We start from the raw sequence: 21,802 nt of genomic DNA, 5'->3' as shown, positions 1-21,802 counted from the left end.
GACAGCCGTCGTCTCCTTTCAAGCGCCTTTGGAGATATTGTAATCGTCACCTGATTAGAATACAGCCGAGGAGGCCCCACTCAAAACTCCACGCGAGTCCCCTGCCTCGCTGCCGGCGCCGCGGCGTCAGTGTTCATTTCAATATCCATCCCACCCCCCCCCCACCTCGCCTTTTGTTTGTTTGACCTTCTTCCGTGCCAGAACCGACAACCCCCGATTCGGCTCCTCAGTAAACCGGGTCAGGCTCGTTTTTGAGATGCTGAGTTCCTTGTCGAGTCACTCAGTCTTTCCTTCATTTGACTCAGTTCGATCGGTGGTGCAGTTATTTGTTTTTGGTGGACTGCAAAGTGTCAATCTGAATAAGGTTAAACGCCTTCGCGGTTTTTCGACGTTGTATTTGAATCCTCAGTCGTTATTTTCAAAGCTTCCCATTTTCTCGAGGTGACGCCCGACTCCTCATTTGAAGGTTTTCGAACGAATCGCTCGCACGACTTGCATCACAAAGTCATCTTGTGACACCAGCTGATATTTTTATCTCTTACCAAATTTGAAAACAAACACAACTATTCTACATGTGACACCACCCTGCGTCTCTGTCCAGGTTCCTCTCCAACACCACCTTCACGGGGGCCACGGGCCTGGTCCAGGTGGACGCCGGCTCCTCCCGAGTGCTGTCCTCCCAGCTCTTCCACGTCTGGAGCCTGAAGAGGGGGGCTCTGGGACAGCCGGCCTGGGTGACCGTGGGCCAGTGGACCCGGGGCCGGCTGGAGCTGGAGGGCGGCGCCCTGGGCCTGATGGGAGGGCTGGGCTTCGGGGGGAGCCCCGGGCAGGGCCAGGGCGCCGGCGTGAGGGGGGGCGACGGCCAGGGGGACGGCGGCGCCGGGGGCCGCTGGAGGGCGGGTATGTCCGTGGAGGGACACCGCCTCAGGGTGGTGACGCTGGTGGAGCACCCGTTTGTCTTCACGCGTGAGGTGGATGAGGACGGACTGTGCCCCGCCGGGCAGCTGTGTCTGGATCCCAGGAGCAACCGCTCCGACGTGATCCAGAGCCTCTTCAACCAGCTGCACAACCCCAACACCACGGCTGCCGAATGGGAGGGAGACGGTGGGTTTCATTTAGTCTGTCTTTTTTGTCTATTTTGTATATTTACACGCCATTTTGGCATCCATCCATCCATCCATCCATGCATCCGTCAGACTATTGCGGTCTACTCTTCAAATGAACATATTCAAGGATTAAATAGATGGATAGATTTACCCGACAATCATAATATTCACATAATTCCGCTTCACCTGACAGGCATGCCAAACTCTTACAAACTGTTGAAAATTAAATCACACAATGAAGCCCACAGGCTTGTTTCCGTTGTCATCCCCTGAGGGAGGTGCAGATGCAACACCTATTTCATCACGTAACAGAAAATCATAAACGGAATAAACTTCTGAGTTCATTTCCTGCAATTTCCCTCTTCCGAGAGACTGTTTGCTCGTCGCTTCTTCCACTCCCGCTTCAAATTTCTCTCCGCTTCGCTGGGTCCCCGCCATACGGGAAGTTTATTCTGAGTCTTATCCCGCGTGTGTGAGGGGGCGGGTGCGTAGCGCTCATTGTGACCGGCCTCAGATTGAAATGCAGCCGATCGCGCCTTTGCGCTGTATCGCCGCTGGTTAATCTTCATCTAAATGTGCTCGTCGTGACTTAAGTGGATTTGGAGGTGAGGCCAGTACGTGATGGGTGCTGCTTCACGGGGACCGGTCCGCTTCAAAGCAAGAGGAAAGTTTTCGCTGCCGCCGGTGACCTCTCCGCCTCGCCGCCTCGGAGCTAACGTGCCGCGGATTTATGGGTGAAACTGGTGAAGGTCGTTCGTTGGGCGGAAGGTGCAACGTGGGTTGCGCCGGCATTCTGGATGATCAATTATACGAAAGAAAACTAATGTTCTCCTCGGTCATTAATCTCGCACATTTGGCGTGGATGACCATATCCATATCACCGTGTCCACACTGATCCAAACTGATCTCCGTTTCAGCTTTACCTAATTTAACTTGATGCATCTGGAAAGGTCTCTGCTTGGGCTCTGACTCTGTCTCTCGGGCTTGTTTTGTCTCGTTGCATTTTAGCTGAATAATCTCCCGCTCTGCCGCTGTTTAGCCTTCAGAGTAATCGTTATAAATGCCTCTGCCCCGGCTTCACGTAAAGAAGCTCCCGGCATCCCCGCGCGGCGGGGTAAAGGCCCGGCCCGTGGCAGCGCCTGCGCCGCTCGCGACCTCCCGTCGCGAGAGCGAAGAAGCCCGGCTTTCATTTCTCCGAGAACTTCTCCCCCGCGTCTCCACTCGTCGAAACGAAGGTTAAAATGGAGTTTGGCTGCTCCGGCAGCTCGAGGTCTGCGCTCTGCACCGACAGGTCGAGGATTCCAGAAGTTTCCAAAGTTATTTTTTGTTTTTGTTTTTATTTTGTGGCCTTGGGAGCTGATTAAGTGGAAAAAAAATGAGTCCCGCTCTGGGACTCTCGGCGGAGCAAAACGTCCGGACGCACTTGTCATTCGGGGACTCGCAACATTTTCATCATCCGCAGCCACAAGCTGAGAGCGGAGTCCTGGTCGTGCGCTTCTTAAAATGAGGCCTCTGACGTGTCCTCACGAGCTACCGAAACATCACCTCGGCAAATGTTTTGTTTCCTCTCCTTCTTCCTCTTCCCCCTCTCCCCCACAGATCAATCCCAGGACCTGCGCAAGTGTTGCTATGGCTACTGCATCGACCTGCTGGAGAAGCTGGCCGAGGACATGGGCTTCACCTTTGACCTCTACATCGTGGGGGACGGGAAGTACGGGGCGACGAGCGGCTCGGGCCGCTGGACGGGGCTGGTGGGCGACCTGCTCGGCGGCACGGCCGACATGGCCGTCACCTCCTTCTCCATCAACTCCGCCCGGAGCCGGGTCATCGACTTCACCTCGCCCTTCTACTCCACCAGCCTGGGCATCCTGGTGAGGGAGCCCGGGGGGTGGGCGAGGGCGGGTGGTGGAGGGGGGTTGGCACTAGTTCACCGGAGGCTTCTTCAGTAAACATTGCAATGACTGGCTGTCTGCAACACTGCTCCCAATCTCAGGCATCCACCCCTCTCCTTCTCCCTCTCCCTCTCGCTCTCTCTCTCTCTCGCTCCCTCTCTCTCCCTCTCTCTCTCTCTCTCTCTCTCTCTCTCTCTCCCTCTTCCTCGCTCTGCAGTCTGTCCTCCTCTCCCTCTGCTGGGAGAAGCTGTAGATTGTTAGGAGTCAATAATTAGTTTGCTGAGCTTCGAGTGGCCGTGCTAATTATGGAAGCCCAAATGAAAGGTGGTATGTGAGTTTTTAATGAGTAGGAGAGGCGTTTAGCAAGGATGTCTAGCAGTCTCCTTAAATGTACCGTAATTCCCCTCTGTTGTGATAACCGCTCTCTCTCTCTCTCTCTCTCTCACTCTCTCTCTCTCTCCCCATTAGATGCATGAGGAGAGAGAGAGAGAGAGAGAGAGAGAGAGAGAGAGAGAGAGAGAGAGCGAATATACCAACGTGTTTGGTTCCATTTTAAAAAACTACGCCAGCCATTAGTTAATGAAAAATCCTAATTACTTTTTAGTGGGGTTCGCTGTCATTTGACAATGTTAAATGATGAGATCATGATCCGCGTATAATTTTATTTATTTTGTATTGCATTATTTGAAACAGAACTTTTTATTTATATCTGGCCAATGCGTCCCCGTCGGCCCGGATCCTAAAATATTGATTTTCATCATTGATGGAAGGAGTAATCAGACCTTTTACTTAAGGAAACAGACAAATGCCCTGAAGTTAAATTACACTTCTAAAACTGAAAGTACCACAAGGATATTTCTACTTTTGTACTTAGTATTACAGTACTTTTATAGTCAATCTCTTCCAGTGCCCTGATATATGTTGTATAATTCTTCATAAAGTACGACTGAACTTTTTTTTCCTGGAGATGATGCTCATGCAGATCCTGAATTACATTTATATCAAATAGCATAGGTGGTGTAATAGTAATTCACAAGGTAGTAATCGTAATTGAAATCCTAAATCAGCAATTTAACAGATCCAGTTCCAGATTAGAGGGACGTGACTGTGCTAGAAATGTAGTATAGATTTTTTAAGTATAGATTTTTGGAGTGCCTTCTAATGGAGTAAAAGTCGAAAGTCTCCAAAAATGAATATAATTAGGTGAGCACAGTGATCCGATCTTCATCATTGCCCAAAAAAACGTATAGGGGTATGTGTGTTTATTGCATTTGGGACAAACAAAGTGGTGCTGAAGCTAATTTAGTCCCTGTCCTCCGCCCTCCTCCTCCGCCCTCCACCGCCCAGGTGCGTAGCCGGGACACGGCCGCGCCCATCGGCGCCTTCATGTGGCCACTCCACTGGTCCATGTGGGTGGGCATCTTCGTCACGCTGCACCTCACCGCGCTCTTCCTCACGCTGTACGAGTGGAACAGCCCCTTCGGCATGACGCCCCACGGCCGCAACCGCCTGCGCGTCTTCTCCTACTCCTCCGCCCTCAACCTCTGCTACGCCATCCTGTTCGGACGCACCGTCGCCACCAAGGTAAGCCGCCTCTGCGGGCGCCGGACAGTGGATGTATATCATACAAGGCGCCACAGAGGCGGGGCTTTAACACGCGATCAAAGTCCGGTGGACGGGGGAGAGCGAGAGCGAGAGAAAGAGAGAGAGAGAGAGAGAGAGAGATGATGGAAGGGAGAGAGAGAGGCATGACAGAAAGCAAATGGAGAGATGATAGAAATGGCTGCGGAGAGGAGAAGATGGATGCAGCTGAAGGTGAAGTGAGCAAGCAGTGATGAAGTGCGAAGGTATGTACAGTGTAAGGGAGAGGCAGAATAATACACAGAGCGGGCGGGATAGAGGCGAGAGGCTAAGTGCTGCGACGGAGATGGAGGGATTTATGATGGGGACGAGGGGAACGGCGGGTGAAGGCAGAGAGGAAGGAGGAGGAGACCTGAGAGGAGGAGGAGAGGTTAAGTACCACAGGTAGTCAGACGGAGGACGGAGTGGGCGAAGGGGAGAGAGAGAGAGAGAGAGAGAGAGAGCGGGCAGACGGGAGGCAGAGAGAGAAAATGGGCTCCAGGAAGTGAGTAAATAATATTTAAAACACAACTTTAGATATCTATCCAATGCGCCCCACACAGCGTGGATATTAAGATATAGATCTTATTTATATACAAAATAAATGAAAAATGAAATCATAATACATGGGAGTCTGTATTTCTGACAACTCTTAGATTGAATTTAAAATGAATGTTTTTTTGCATCGTTTTAGTTTTGGGTTCTACTGCTCATCACTCCCGGCGAGGTGTACAGAAACATAGTCATTTAGTGAGCTGGACAAAGAGTAGAGTAGAGCCCGGCGGGTGGATGCAGTGCAGGTGGAGGGAATGCAGCAATGCAACATGCAAGCAGGCAGGGCAGGAGCCGCTTAACTAGGTCGGCCCATATAAGGGCGTGGAAGCGCGTGGCGCTGTCGAGTTGTCTGACAGAACTGGCTCCGCGAGCTACGCCTCATTTATTGTATTTGGCGCAAACAAAGGGATCCTGTATGTAAACATTGCGTTGTCTTTACCTATTTATGTTTTTAACTGCAATGTCTCACCATTTCTGCCTGTATTTTAGTTTATATACAGATTTAGTTGATGGTTTTCCGTCCGATTCGGTACTGCAAACGTAGGTTTCCTGCGCCCACTAAGCTCTTTCAATTGAGTTGAAAGAAGAAACAAAGCAAAGAAAGAAGTCACTTATATTGTGTCAGATCTTGACCTGCGGAGGAGTCAGTGGCAGCAAAGAGGGGGATATGGAGAATGATGATGAGGAAGAAAAGAAGGAAGGACGAGACCTTGGCTCACGTTGGAGGCACGAGGTTTGGGCTGAATGTCGGTACAGGACCGCGAGAGAGAGAGAGAGAGAGAGAGAGAGAGCGAGAGAGAGAGAGAGAGAGAGAGAGAGAGAGAGAGAGAGAGAGAGCGAGAGAGAGAGAGAGAGAGAGCGAGAGAGAGAGAGAGAGAGAGAGAGAGAGAGAGAGAGAGAGAGCGAGAGAGAGAGAGAGAGTGGAGGGAGAGAGAGTTGGGACAGAGAGAGAGAGAGTAGAGAGAGAGAGAGAGAGTAGAGGGAGAGAGAGAGAGAGAGAGAGAGAGTAGAGGGAGAGAGAGTAGAGACAGAGAGAGCGAGAGTAGAGAGAGAGAGAGAGAGAGTAGAGGGAGAGAGAGAGAGAGAGAGAGAGAGAGCGTAGAGGGAGAGAGAGAGAGAGAGAGAGAGAGAGTAGAGGGAGAGAGAGAGAGTAGAGGGAGAGAGAGAGTAGAGAGGGAGAGAGAGAGAGAGAGAGAGAGAGAGAGAGAGAGCGAGAGAGAGAGAGAGAGTAGAGGGAGAGAGAAAGAGAAAGTAGAGGGAGAAAGAGAGGTAGAGAGAGAGGTAGAGAGAGGTAGAGAGAGAGAGAGAGGGAGTAGAGAGAGAGAGAGTAGAGAGAGAGAGTATAGAGAGAGTATAGAGAGAGAGAGGGAGAGGGAGAGAGAGAGAGAGAGAGAGTATAGCGAGAGTAGAGAAAGAGAGAGAGACGTTACCTGGTTTTTAATCCCGAGCTCAAAACTAAAACCCCTAATTCTCCCTGTCACGCTCATCAGAGTCACACACAGGGAAGCAGAAAAACAATCAAATTCAATTTTTTCAAGGGAGAAAATTCGGGTTTGGGTTCTTTTTAATGCATGACATTGATGCCTGTGGAACCAGCGCTGTTCAGACACTCGTCAAAAAATGACGGATGCCGTCACACCCACGGTTTGGGGGTGCCTGACTAAGTGTGGCATTTGATGAAAATACGCCGTCCTTTGTATTAATTTAGACTTTTTTTTTTTTTCACACTTTTTGACATATTGCGCCTACTCCCATAATTATGATAACTTATTCCCGATGTTCAGATTTTAAAGTCACACACACACACACACAAACACACACACACGCACGTGTGCGCGCACACGGATGAATTTGCTCAAAAATCGTCTTGTTGAATTATTCCTCATCATCGCTGTCCTGCCTTCTAGTGTGTCTGAATATTTGATCAAACTCATTATTCTTTCACATTGTCCCTGAAGGAGGCCACTGGAAGGACTCTGACTGCCAGAAAAGTCAGGCCTCGAGTCGGAGCGCGAGAGAGAGAGAGATAGATTGACAGAGAGAGAGAAACATTTGTCACATGCTTGACCCCCATCACAACGTCCAGTAACAGTAGTCCTCAGTCCGACTCCTCAGTCGTCTTCATGCAGACGGCTCGGAAGTGGCTCAAATTCACTGCAGTTAGGTGCTAATAATCTCTTATTTCCCCAGAGGTGCCTTCATTGAAGGGATTAATTTTAAGAAGTTTTAGTGCCTTTTTAATAGGCTTTTAATGAGGGTAATTAGCCTAAAAAATGAACAAAAAGCCCCAAAAAGCTCATTTTCACAATTTTACTGTTACGTATTTGACTGATATATCTTAATTAGTTCACTTCCTTCCAAAAATTAAGTGATTGTGATGCATTTCAGCAAAAGTGCCAAAAATACCATGGATGTATTTATACCCCAAAGATAATCCACACACATGAATGTGGACTTTCTGTAGAACTACCATAATATAGAAGTACTGTAACTACTGGTGTGTCGTGTTTTTGTTCTGTCGTCCAACTTTACAGTCTTGAATCTTTCTATTTTGACAAGAAAATTCTTTAGCAGCGTTTTTTGGGGTTTTTTTTTATCTCATCTTCAGAACCCTTGTAAACACTTGTAAACACTTGCGAAACATTCTTCGACATCTGGATTAGTAGGCCGATCAGGAATCCGATCGCTCTCTCTCAAACCGCCTCCGCTCCGCAGACTCCTAAGTGCTGGACGGGGCGCTTCCTCATGAACCTGTGGGCCATCTTCTGTCTGCTGGTGCTGTCCAGCTACACTGCCAACCTGGCGGCCGTCATGGTCGGGGAGAAGACCTTCGAGCAGGTCTCCGGAATCCACGACGACAAGGTTGGGCGCGCGCGCGCACGCACGCACCCATGCATACACACACACACACACACACACACACACACACACACACACACACACACACACACACACATACAGTACACACAGGCAGACATACTGTACTATACATTCCTGGATTCCTTGTTCATGCAGGGAACCACATGAATGTGCAGAGGGATACATGCACAGATGGGTGTTTTAATGGATGGATACTTGCTGATACTTGGTTAGAAAGAAAGAGTTGGAAAGCAAGATAGATACTGTAGATCGATAGAGAGATACATACATACATACATACATACTGTACAGTAACACTACACTTTACCATCAGTAGAGCCACATTTACATAAGAATAATCTGACATGGATACATTATTAAGTCATATTGCTGTGTACAAATATGAATAAATAAGTAAATATAATAATAATAATAATAATAATAATAATAATAATAATAATAATAATAATAATAATAATAATAATAATAATTCAAGCCCATCCAAGGGGGCGATGTTGAACACTTGACACTTACAAATACACTATCTATAACATGCAAATGCATCCCATATGGATAAAGGCACAAGGATTGATGCTTGAAGGGATGATAGAAAGGGAAGGCAAGTTTGATAAAGCACATTTCAACAACGAGGCGATTCAAAGTGCTTTACATCAAACATCAAAAGCGTTAAGACAAAGTGAAAAAGAAACACATTATGAGAGGACATAGAAAGAATAAAGTAAAAAAAACATAGAATGCATAAAAGTTACAGTGCAAAAAAATGAATCCCAGAAACCTTGTTTTACTCATTGTTATCAGCTATTCCCCGAAAAGCATTTTACCTTATTAAGGCAATATCCTAGCCCTGGAGAACCAGTCTGGAAATCTTTTCTTAGTCAACAATTCTTTTGCCTATTGTCTGACAGATAGAAACATAGATGGATGGATAAATAGATAGATAGATGGGTGGTAGACAGATTGATGGATTGATGGATTGATGGATTGATAGATAAAAAGATGGATAGATAGATAGATGGATAGATGGATAGATACTGTTGGTGGATTGGTAGATAGATAGATACAGTAGATTGATAGATGATGACATTGAGGTGGTATTGATACACATGGGACATCTACCCACCTCCACTCACACACACACACACACACACAAAACACACACACACACCTTGCACAAGGGTAGACTAATGAGTGCAGAGTGGAAATATTTTTCAAGGATCACTGTGTGTTCAGTTTTGTTCCATAACCCAGCCGGGGGTCCCAGCTGCACTGCTAATTGCACAATCATCAAAATAATCATGAAAACCACTGACTTCCCCTCTCTCTCTCTCTATATATCGCTCTCTCGCTCCTCCTGCTGCACCCTGGTGCCCCCCAGCTGCACCACCCCTCCCTGGGCTTCAGGTTCGGCACAGTGAGGGAGAGCAGCGCCGAGGATTACATGAAGAAGAGTTTCCCGGAGATGCACGACTACATGCGGCGCTTCAACCAGCCCACCACGCCCGCCGGCGTGCACATGTTGAAGTAAGACACACGCACACGCACACGCGCACACGCACGCACACACACGCACACACGCACACACACACACACACACACACACACACACACACACACACACACACACATACACAAACACACTCTGGGCTGTTAGTGTTGAAATCCAGCTACGATATTGTCTCTATGTCCTGGTGCGGTCAGTTAGGGGCAATGTGCAGCCAGCCGCTCATTGTATCTCTCTGAAGGGGGTTATTTTGGCATAATGACCGACTGGCTGCACATTATCTGACTGATTACACAGCTACTTTCCAATTAAATGAGTACTTTGACACAGAATATTGATTTGAATTGATTCTTTTAACTCCTACAGTGTGTCTAGTTATAGACCTTCGCTGATGGTGATCCACAGCAGCAGTGCCAACGTAGGAAACAATTTACCCAACCAAAGAAAAATCCACCCTACATATGACAAACCTACTTACTGTTATCAATGTTAAATTATTCATTCTTATTAGCATTATTGTTGTTGTTGATTATTATATTATTCTATTACTATTCATGTACATTTGGACATTTACATTACTCATGAAATGAGTCATACTAAATGGGACAATGGGGGCTTTGATATTGATTTCCACTTCTCCTCAACTCTTCCGTTGTAGTTTTCTCTGAAGCGCCACCGGTTGTCGCCACTCGCTAGGGTCTCCAGCACCTAGTGTCTCCACTCCCTAGTGTCTCCACTCGCTGGTGTCTCCACTCGCTGGTGTCTCCACTCGCTGGTGTCTCCACTCCCTAGTGTCTCCAGCACCTAGTGTCTCCACTCCCTAGTGTCTCCACTCGCTGGTGTCTCCACTCGCTGGTGTCTCCACTCCCTAGTATCTCCACTCCCTAGTGTCTCCACTCGCTGGTGTCTCCACTCGCTAGTGTCTCCACTCCCTAGTGTCTCCACTCCCTAGTGTCTCCACTCGCTGGTGTCTCCACTCGCTGGTGTCTCCACTCCCTAGTGTCTCCACTCGCCGGTGTCTCCACTTGCTGGTGTCTCTACTCGCCAGTGTCTCCACTCACTAGTGTCTCCACTCGCTGGTGTCTCAACTCGCTGGTGTCTCCACTCGCTAGTGTCTCCACTCGCTGGTGTCTCCACTCGCTAGTGTCTCCACTCGCTGGTGTCTCCACTCCCTAGTGTCTCCACTCGCTAGTGTCTCCACTCCCTAGTGTCTCCACTCCCTGGTGTCTCCACTCCCTAGTGTCTCCACTCCCTGTGTGTCCACTCGCTAGTGTCTCCACTCCCTAGTGTCTCCACTCCCTGTGTGTCCACTCTCTAGTGTCTCCACTCACTAGTGTCTCCACTCACTAGTGTCTCCAGTCCCTAGTGTCGTCACTCGTTAGTGTCTCCACTCCCTGTGTGTCCACTCGCTAGTGTCTCCACTCACTAGTGTCTCCACTCCCTAGTGTCTCCACTCACTGTGTGTCCACTCTCTAGTGTCTCCACTCACTAGTGTCTCCACTCACTAGTGTCTCCAGTCCCTAGTGTCTCCACTCCCTAGTGTCTCCACTCCCTGTGTGTCCACTCCCTAGTGTCTCCACTCACTAGTGTCTCCACTCCCTAGTGTCTCTACTCCCTGTGTGTCCACTCCCTAGTGTCTCCATTCCCTAGTGTCTCCACTCGCTAGTGTCTCCACTCGCTGGTGTCTCCAGTCCCTAGTGTCTCCACTCCCTAGTGTCTCCACTCCCTGTGTGTCCACTCGCTAGTGTCTCCACTCCCTAGTGTCTCCAGTCCCTAGTGTCTCCACTCCCTTGTGTCTCCACGCCCTGGTGTCTCCACTCCCTAGTGTCGCCACTCGCTGGTGTCGGCATTGGCGCGCAGACGGCTGAATATGAGGGGACATGAAGTGGTTGCCGACGCTGGCGACGGTCATTTTTCAGAAGTCACTGACCACTTGTTGACCATTCAGACTTGAGTATTCCATGCACAACTGGGTCGTGTTGTGAGATGGGCTGACACAGTCTTCAGCCCGGCGGGGAAATCCGGGGGGGGGGGGGGGGGGGGGAAGTCCCATGCGGCAAGCAGACTTCAAGGATTTAGTTCTTATTTGGACAGCTCCGTTCTGACTAATTCTCCTAACAGCAACATATGAACGTGGACATGGTGCAGTAATCGTACGACTCGGTGCAAGTGCGGCTTTGTCTGCAGGCGGTGTCTTACTGTATCAGCCATATGGGAGAGTTTAAATAACAACAGAATTTACTCTCCTAAAAAAAATACACATTTGTTCCGTTTGTTCCAGTGTGATCGCCAAAATTGTCGAGTTGTTGCTGAAGTGGTTTAAATAAAAATCCACTTCCAGGCTCCTGGTGTACTCATCAACCTGCTGCTGCCTTCATCAGGTATAATCCATCGAGTCTGTCGAATTAAATATATTATGACGTACTTTTTTAAATTCGTTTTGTTCGTTAATCAAAGGTCTGCCTTTGTGAGAAGCGCAATAAAAAGCAGTTCAAGATTATCTCAAGCCAATTCATTATTTGTGATAACACAATCAGGAGGCGATAACCGCGCGCCGATGGGGCCGCCGCAACTTCTTCCCTCAATGAGGGGCAGACGGCGAATTGATTCGCTGCCATTTCATTTATTGTCTCGTCGTCTTTTTTTAATTTTTTTTTTTCACCTCACAAATTGCTCTTTCATCTGTTCCGAGCAGTTGTCGCGTTAAATATAATTTCCATCGTTAGCCCAATGGTTCTGTCATTCCTTCTTCGCCTTCGTTCTTTTAGTTGCTGTGGCAAACTTCTTAATTTCCCCAGAGGGACCCAAGACGTTGACTCAAAGTTTCCCCAGTAAGTTTTTTGGAAACACGTTCCAGACTTGATGGTGGGATACGGCGCCTCATCCCGTCCCTCAGTTTACTCCTACATTACACCGACACATCAAACATGTACAGCCCGGCCCCTCAGGCAACCCAGCCGGCGGAGATGTGCAGATAGCGTTTGCTGACGCCGTGATACAACAAAGAGAGGAGACGCAAAGTGCTTGTTCAGAGACAGAGGACGGGGGGGGGCAGGAAGGGATGAAGGCGGCGTTTGTTTTTGCGTGTGTGGCGTAGTGGAAGTGGAAGCGGCGGCGCTGCGGAGGAACAGAGGCGAGGCGCCGAAACACTGCGCCGGCAAAACCGCTGACCCCAATACCGCTGTGAAATCTCAGAGAAAAGGCGGAGTGAGAGAGAGAGAGAGAGAGAGAGAGAGAGAGATGGACTCACTGGCTTATACTTCCAGGGCGACGGCGCGCTGAGGGGAAGCCATGCTGCGACGGGTGCACGAGCATGTACACACACACGCACACACACACGCACACACATGCGGGCAGATTTATACTGGGAACTTCACGCCGTCGCACACACTGACTGAAACACGGGCACACAAATAAACGCACACAAAGAAGAGAAGCGCCGAGAGGCCGGCAGGTACGACAGGTGCTCTGGCACAGTAGCTCTGTTGGCGTACTCCTTTGTTTTCAACTTTGTGAACCTTGTGAAGTCCCCAGACTGCAGTTGGGACGGTGTTCAACAAAGCAAATACGGTGACCGAAATAAATACATGCACGGGTGTAGGGACTCCAAAACAGCATGGACAGCCAGCTCTCCAGCTAATCTTGGAAGCAACGGACATTTTGGTTTTGGACGGAATGCCATCTCCACGGGTCCACCCACAACAGCAGGGGGGCTTTTACCGAAGAGAAACCAGCAGTGATTCTGTTGTCGGGACATATTCACCGGTGTCCAGGGCCAGAAGCCCCCTCAAGCATTGTGACCCAGCAGAGGCCTCCTCCACTCGTCAGCGTTGCAGACTTGGACAGAGCTTCAGGGGGGTGGGGCCCGGAAGCCGGAGCGCAGGGCAGCCGGGAGGGATGGAGCGCCATGCGCTGGTTTATCCGTGGGTGCGACGCTGCGCAACAAAACCGCGAAACGCTCTTGTCTGCGTTGTGAGCGGCGGGGGAGGGCGGCCGTGGCCATGCCCAGTGGGGGGCCCACAGAGGAGCGGCGGTCCTTCGTGAAACACCTCGGCCCACAGACCCCCATTGGTCAAAAGGGTCGGCACATTACACACCTGTACGTTAGTAGTCTTCTTTTCCAAATTGGCCCTCCACCTTGCGCAGTCAAGTTGGAATTGTGTGTTTTTCAGAGACACGGCCGAACAATTCCATCAGTGGTTGGTGGTTATTAAATCTGTGTGGTTTGATGTACTTTTAACTAAAATCAAGCCCTGGTGTATTGTCTAGACCCCCTGGTAAAAGTACCTTCTATCAACTGTTGGAAGGATCATTTACCTCCTGCAAGGCTGAGGTTATAATGATTGGCGACTTCAACACGGATCTTGCAAATGCAGATCACAGGATGTTCAAGGCTCTAAAATGTTTGTGTAACGCTTTGGATTTTCAACAACTTATTCCAGAGCCCGCTCGAGTAGCTCAACTAAGTCAAACTGTCATCGGTCTCGTCTTGGTTTCTGATCACGCCCCGATTTCCCAGAATGGGTTTGTTAATTGTACTGTGAGCGGCCGCCCGTGGACTTATTGCACAAGGAGAAAGCGAAGGGTATAATTCAAGGATCACTCGACAATCCAAATTTGGTCGGTGAAGAACTGCAGTGGAGATGATTTTATCGAGCGCATAAATGCATGAGACTGGTCTCCAGCGCTTTGTACGGATGTTGATAAAACATGGGCGCACTTCAAATGTTTGTTCTTAAAGGCGGTGAACAAGGTTGCTCCTCTTAAAATAATAAGAGCGAAACAGAGATCTGAGCCGCGGATGAACGGTGATAAACAAAGCCCTAAGCCCTAAGCCTAACAATCAGGCTGACTTGGATAATCACGGGACACTGGGAAATATGATGCAAGAGATGATCAGAGAGTATTCCGTGATAAAATAACTAAATAGAAAAATAACCCCCCCAAAAAAACGTTAGCAATCTCTGAAACAAATTGGGTGCAGGAAAAGGCTCAAGATGGAGGCAAATAATATCTGTCCCAACATGAATAGTGGGCTTTCCTCTGATCGATCCAAGGTTGCAGATAAGTTGAATACTTTTTTTCACATCTGTAGCCAAACAACTAGAACTGTAGATAGGCTGCCAGGTAATCTTAGGATGTATGACGGCGAAATCGATGTTTTAATACTATTTGGAAACAGTGGCGGGTTCTTTTGGCCTTTCTGTGGTTCCACAGATCAAGGTGTTAAAGCTGTTGAAAGATGTTCAATGTTCCAAAGCAGCTGGCTGGATGGAATGCCCGTCAGATTTCTGAAGGATGCTGCTCAACATATTGCACCATATCTCACTACTGTTTTTCATCTCTCCATTCAGTCTGGTCACGTACCACAAGGTTTGAAACGTGCCAGGCTTATTCCCGTGTACAAGAAAGAGAGAAAATTGGAGGAGGGAAATTATGCACCAGTTTCCATTTTGGGAGTCGTATCGAAAGTCTTGGAGAAAATAATACATGAGCAAATGAACAGCTATATTTGGAAAACTGATTTGTTGTTTGAAATGCAATCTGGATTTAGAGAGTCACACTCAACAGATACATGTTTTTTATTTCTATCTGATTATATCAGGAAAGCGATTGACTTGGGCAAATTCTGTGGCATGGTACTATTAGACCTCCAGAAAGCCTTTGACAATGTTGACCATCAGATTCTGCTCCCTAAACTAAAATCTTTTGGGTTTCAGTCATATTTGACTGAAAGGCATCAAAGAGTTGATATTATCAGCACTTTAGGGCTAGAGAAATCAACTGTGGTGTGCCACAGGCTCATGTCCTAGGTCCTCTGCTCCTTATGTTATACAATAACAACAAGTAAATCTGTTTGCAATTGTAATCTTTTTCTCTACGTGGCCCACTTAGTTTGTTGCGAGCCAGTTAAGTGATTCATCGAAAAACATCAGGAACCGGCTGCCTGAAAGTAAATTCTCGAAATTCTGAATCTATTATTTGATTCAAAAATAAGGTTTAGTTGAGTAGGTCCTCAGAGCTCAGTATTACAGTGGGAGACACTCTGACTGTGAGTTGACAGATCCCGGTGTGAACAGATTGTGGGAAAAAGAGTTATTACCAAGGCGAACCAGAAAATCAAGGCACAATTTTTGGGTAAATAAACCCTGAAAATGTTAGTGTCACTTTTAATTCAGCTTCACGTTTACTTTGCCTGTACTGCATGGCACTGTAGCACCCCCAAGGGGATTAAAACGAAACTTCAAACAGCTCAAAATAAACTGGGGCGGTATTGAACCTTAGCCCCATGGCTCAGAAAGGCCCTTCCCAATTCAAGCAATTAAAATGGTTGACAAAAGAAAATAGGGTAAGGCAGCTGAAATTGGGACTGAAATGAAAGAATTAATTAGAAATGTATGCGGGTGTATGTATACAGATATGTGTGTATTTGTGGAATGAAGGTTGGTATGTGCACTCGGAGGACACTTTGTTGGGTACCCCTAATGAAGTGGCCACACTCAAAGATCGGGAGTGGGCGCTCTGTTGGGTGTGCAAGGGTGCCTGGTGAGCTGGCCGGTGGGTGTGTATATATATATATATATATACTGTATATATGCTCCCCTCATGCTGCCAAAACAGCTCTGACCTGTGGAGGCATGGACTCCACAAGACCTCTGAAGTTGTCCTGTGGTATCTGGCAGAGAGACGTTTGCGGCAGATCCTTTAAGTCCTGTAATGCTGTTTTCACACCGGGTAAACCCGCTAAAAATCGGCGATTGACACCTTTCCCATTGCCGCGAGAAATGCAGTTTTTTATTCTGGTGCGTCACGTCCTATGTCACCAACACGTCGGAAAAGGGGATGATGGGATTGGGAACAGAGCGGCAGAGGAGACAGCAGCTTAAACAAACAACGAAATAAAAGTGTAAAACTTGGGGAAAAAAAGTATTTTGAGCCGTTCAAAAGAATCTGATCATTCGAGCGGCATGTGTCATTGGCAGCATGGAGTATCCATGCGCACCCGCTCACGGATGCTCCATGCTGGGGGTGCCAGTGCGTGCAACAGTTCTTCGGCAGCGGGGACCGGCTTGGGGCAGTGCTGGAGTGACTCGGAGCCCGGTGGGAAGCGCAGGGGTTCTCTGATGCGATCCCCACACTCACAACATTTCAGGGTCACCGACACGGAAAAAAAAAGTCAATAACTTCTGATTTTGAATTTGAATTGTAAATTGGATTTAGAAATGAAATGATGGAATGATAGATGGATATTCCTGTCTTTTTATGCGCCAGTGCCCGGAACTTCAACGTGGCCACGGCCAGTATCATCTATTGAAGAAAATGTGATTCATCAGACCAGGCCACCTTCATCCATTGCTCCATGGTTCAGTTGTGACGCTCACGTGTCCATTGTAGGAGCTTTGGACGGTGGGGGGACAGGGGTCAGCATGGACACTCTGACCGCTCCCATACGCAGCAAGCTGTGATGCACTGTGTGTTCCTTTCTATCATAGCAGCATCAACCTTTTCACCAGTTTGTGCTACAGTAGTTCTTCTGTGGGAATCGGACCAGACGGGCTAGACTGGCTAGACTCCCCACGCGCATCAATGAGCCCATGGGTGCCAATGACCCTGTCGCCGGTTCACCGGTTGTCCTTCCTTGGACCACTTTTGGTAGGTACTAACCACTGCATACCGGGAACACCCCACAAGACCTGTCGTTTTGGAGATGCTCTGACCCAGTCGTCTTGCCATCACAATGTGGTCCTTGTCAAAGTGGCTCAGATCCTTACGCTTGACCATTTTTCCTGCTTCCAACACATCAACTTCAACAACTGACTGTTCACTTGCTGCCTCAAATATCCCCTTGATGCCTCATATATCCCCTTGAGGCCTCATATATCCCCTTGAGGCCTCATATATCCCTCATATATCCCAGGAGCCATTGGAATGAGATGAGCAATGTTATTCACTTCACCTGTCACCGGTTTCAATGTTGTGGATGATTGGTGTATGTGGATGTAATAGGATGGAATTTGTGTAGGTATGTATTTAAGTATGCATGTATGTACAGTACAGTATGTGTATTGATGTATGCATATAGATAGATTGATCGATAGATATTTTCTTTTGTATTGCTTTGTAGTTTTAGATGTTCGGATGTATTGTTTTTAATGTGGCCTATGTGATGGTACCTCAGTTCTTGCTATCTTTGTCTTCCTGGAAAGAGTATACAAGGGAAATAATTCATCCTTTATCTTGATTGTGTTATCCTTGACATTTTAAATGAATATGTATTTGTCGCAGTATATAACAGTCACACTACACACTACACTACATTTTGATTTGTCAAATAAATCAAATCAAATCAACATGCACGTGTGTGTGCGTGCGTGCGTGGGTGCGTGCGTGCGTGCAACCCGGTCTCATGCTTTTTTGTGCTCAGAGTCACAAAAATGTATCTATTGATTCGTGTCCGGGAGTACGATTTTCCGACATTTTTCGTGCTACACATAACACAATTTAATGACCAATTGACCAACTGACCAAATGAACCCCTTGTAACGGATGCATGTCGTTTTTTCACCCATTTTGCTTGTGTAGAAGCCACAAGTCTGTATGATATCAATCTTGTTTGAAGAAAAACATGTTTTGTTCACAATGTCATGGGCACTGCACCAACCCTATTCCTAAGTGTAACAGCGACGTTGGTGATCGATGGAGCTCGCTGTTACCATGGAAATTTTTACCGCACTGGCTGATTGGTACACAGATGCGCAAATCTTTATATCTAGTAAAACTACATCTATGAATGAAATTCATACCGTGGGTATGACTCTATATCTTTATTGTCGCCCAACTTTGAATTTAATAGACCATTCAGAGAAAAAGCGAAAGCAGTCTCCTACTTTTATTCCGTGCTAGTCAGAACGAAATTCAAACCCATGTATTTTAAATGTTCATACGTCCATGGTCGCCCCTCCCCCCCCCCCCCCCCCACACACACACACCTCCCCGCAGTGGCGTACTTACGTCAGATTAGTTGTAGTTCAAATGTACTATATGCACCCCCCTCCTTCCCCATGCCCTCCACTTCTAAGGTCAAATAAAATCTCCCTATTCAAATGAATGTTGTGATGTATAGCACGGAAAAAGTTGGACAATCTTACTCAAGGACACAAATCAATAGATACGTTTTCCTAACTATGAGCACAAAAAAGCCTGAGACCAGGTTTCGTGTGTGTGTGTGTGTGTGTGTGTGTGTGTGTGTGTGTGTGTGTGTGTGTGTGTGTGTGTGTGTGTGTGTGTGTGTCACATCATCCTAGTTTATGGGGTTAGGCGAGGGGCGGATCCTGTGTAGAGCATGCAGGAGGCAGGATGTGATGCAATGACACATGATGCAGAGTTTCACGGCACACACGAGATGGTGGACGAGGCTACCGACTTTTCAGTAATTGTGACCTTTTTTTGTGTTGCCGCTCCATATATTTGGACGTATCCGCAATATAAAAGTATATTATCTTCTTCTTCTTCTTCTTCTTCTTCTTCTTTGTTCCTATAAATTATGTCGATTAATGACCCTTCTTCACCCACTCGCTCGTTGTGAATTCTCTGGACAATCACCTGCTCTGTTCACACAGTGCTCAATCGGACAGGGTGTGTGTGTGTGTGTGTGTGTGTGTGTGTGTGTGTGTGTGTGTGTGTGTGTGTGTGTGTGTGTGTGTCCGTCCCTGTTTCGTCCACCATGCCTGTGTATGAGCGTTCATCCCGACCAATGTCCATATGGGCTGAAGTTGGTGTTGCGTTGGTATTCCTGGGTCCGCTCAGACACACACTCTTTATAATTAAAAGTCAATTGAGGTCAATGAGATCGATGCAGGTTTTGTGTTCAGACCCCGCCGCCTTCGGAGCATGCACACCTTATCAGCGCCGGGCAGACGGCTGCTTTGGGTAATGATATATGTGTTTACACCTGGTATTATAATGCTGTTAATCTTGTCCTCTGCAAATGACGGAGTGGTTGGATGACGAAATTCAAGCTGCCGCCGCACAACCCGCGGAACAACAGATTCAGATCCTTTAGTTGGATTTTTAAAAGTTTGGAGATTTAGACTTTTGTTCACACGTACTGATTCTTGTGTGTGTGTTTGCGTGTGTGTGTGTGTGTGTGTGTGTGTGTGTGTGTGTGTGTGTGTATTTGTGTGTGTGCGCGCTGAAGGACAGATCCTCCTACCCTAGATGCCTTCATCATGGATAAAGCGCTGCTGGACTTCGAGGTGTCCATCGATGCAGAGTGCAAACTGCTAACAGTTGGGAAGCCGTTCGCCATAGAGGGTTTGTACACGCACACACACACACACACACACACAACCACACACACACACACACACACACAGATTCACAAAAAGAGTGGCATTAGGGTGTCTAATGTTACTTTAGTCGCAAAGTCCAAGATGCATAAGAAATTTCTCTTAGTAGAGTTGCCAACATGGATAAAATACAGATATTTAAAAAATAATTCAATGAAAAAGGTTAAAATAACAATTTCAAAATATAGATCTACATAATATGAACTGATTTACAGGTTAAACAACAAGACTGTCCATATACACTCATGCATGACTTCAAAAAATATGTGTTTCTGTGTTTGATGACAAAAGAATAAATGTGTGCTGCAGGCACAAATATACACAATTATTCACACATACACACATAAAATGTCAAGCAGTCATAAAGGCACAGGCTTGCAGATGGCCAAAATGGCACACACGCGAACACACACACAGAGACGGCCCCCTGCACATTAAGTTAGTGATCAAGTAAGTTTTACCATGACTGACAGAGAAAACAACAAGTAAAGCGCCACGGGGCTCAAAAAACACTCAGCCATCTATTATTAACAGCCCAGCCAGAGCTCTCGTAACTCGTCTTTACACTCCCTTATAGCGTGAGCTGCATGACACGGATACAGTGCACAGGGCTGGAGTGCACACTGCTAATGATACATGTGCTGTGTGTGTGTGAGGGGGAGCAATACAGTGTGTTCATGAAAGCTGATAATATATCTATCTATATCTATCGTGTGTGTGTGTGTGTGTGTGTGTGTGTGTGTGTGTGTGTGTGTGTGAGTGTGTGTGTATGTGCGTGTGTGCGTGCACGTGTGTGTTTTTGTGCTACTGTGTTTCAGTATGCAGGCAAACACCCCCCGCTTAACAATCCGCACCGATGAATTGCGATTCTTGTACCGCTGGGATTGTTGATATTAATGCGATTTAGTTCAACAACTTCATAAAAGTTGACAATTTATTTTAAACTCGTGCATAAAGAAGGCCACGTCGGGCTCCTGTGCAATGCAAAACTCCGTCGCACAATTTATTGAAATTGCACCAATTCAGCGAGAATCTATTTCGGGACGGCGTTGGAGGTCCTTACAACGCAAAGTCAGCATTGATTGGGGAGTCGCGGCTGGTGATGCAATTGCCCAAGGAGGCGATGCTTTTCATGTCTAGCATGTGTTTATTATATGCGTGCATGTGCAGCCGCCACCTCAGAACCGCAAATAGGATTCTGTGAGGGAGCCGCATGGGAACGAGCATGGACTGTAATACCCATAACCCTTCCATCTACGGCCCCCGGCCTCAGTCTCAAAGTCCCCAGTTCCCTTGTGCAGCCTCGGTTGGGCCGGTGGTGTCAATCACTCCGTGGACCATCTGAGCCACGTCAAACCGGATGGACAGAGTGTGTTTGCTCATTACCCTCGCGGCGTGAGGGGCCATCAGCGAGCACGCCGAGGGAATTGTTTTGGCCGATAAAGAGGCTCTCATTGGTATGTGCCGGGGGGTTGGTTTGATGGCTGGAGAGAGGCAAGGAAATGCAAGGGAGGTGGATCCCTTCCTCCTTTGATCCCTTGAAGTCGAGTCAAGTCAAGTCACACTTTATTTATAAAGCACATTTAAGGCCGGGGCAACACAATGCGCTTCACAAAGATATTCAATCAAAAAAAAAATTAAATAATATAATATAATAATAATAATTTTAAAAAGCACGTAGTTGTCAGCTGGTCATTTCGAAAGGAATGGCCCTGAAACAACAGCAACAACAAAAGTAGCAGCAACAACAAAAAAACAACAACAAAAATAACAACAAAAACAGCAACAAACGCAACTACGACAGCACTAGCAACAACAGCAACAGCAGCAGCGACAACGAAAACAACCACAGCAGCAGCAACAACAGCACACACACACACATACACACACACACACACA

At 47.4% G+C, this 21,802-nt stretch overlaps 1 protein-coding gene across 1 annotated transcript in view; it reads left to right on the top strand.

Annotated features, from left to right (window-relative positions):
- grin3ba (glutamate receptor, ionotropic, N-methyl-D-aspartate 3Ba) overlaps window positions 1-21,802 on the top strand; it is a gene marked incomplete at both ends in the record, with an annotated part of 122,275 nt that overhangs the window by 77,911 nt on the left and 22,562 nt on the right. The window contains 6 exon segments of the mRNA XM_080012730.1: window positions 602-1,104; window positions 2,706-2,977; window positions 4,346-4,582; window positions 7,889-8,035; window positions 9,429-9,574; window positions 19,753-19,868. Coding sequence (XP_079868856.1) covers window positions 602-1,104; window positions 2,706-2,977; window positions 4,346-4,582; window positions 7,889-8,035; window positions 9,429-9,574; window positions 19,753-19,868 — 1,421 coding nt within the window.

The sequence above is a fragment of the Zeus faber genome (assembly GCF_960531495.2).
Source record: "Zeus faber genome assembly, chromosome: 13".
Classification (NCBI taxonomy): domain Eukaryota; kingdom Metazoa; phylum Chordata; class Actinopteri; order Zeiformes; family Zeidae; genus Zeus; species Zeus faber.
The sequence above is the reverse complement of the archived record's forward strand: the minus strand, read 5'-3'. Positions and strand labels throughout refer to the sequence as shown.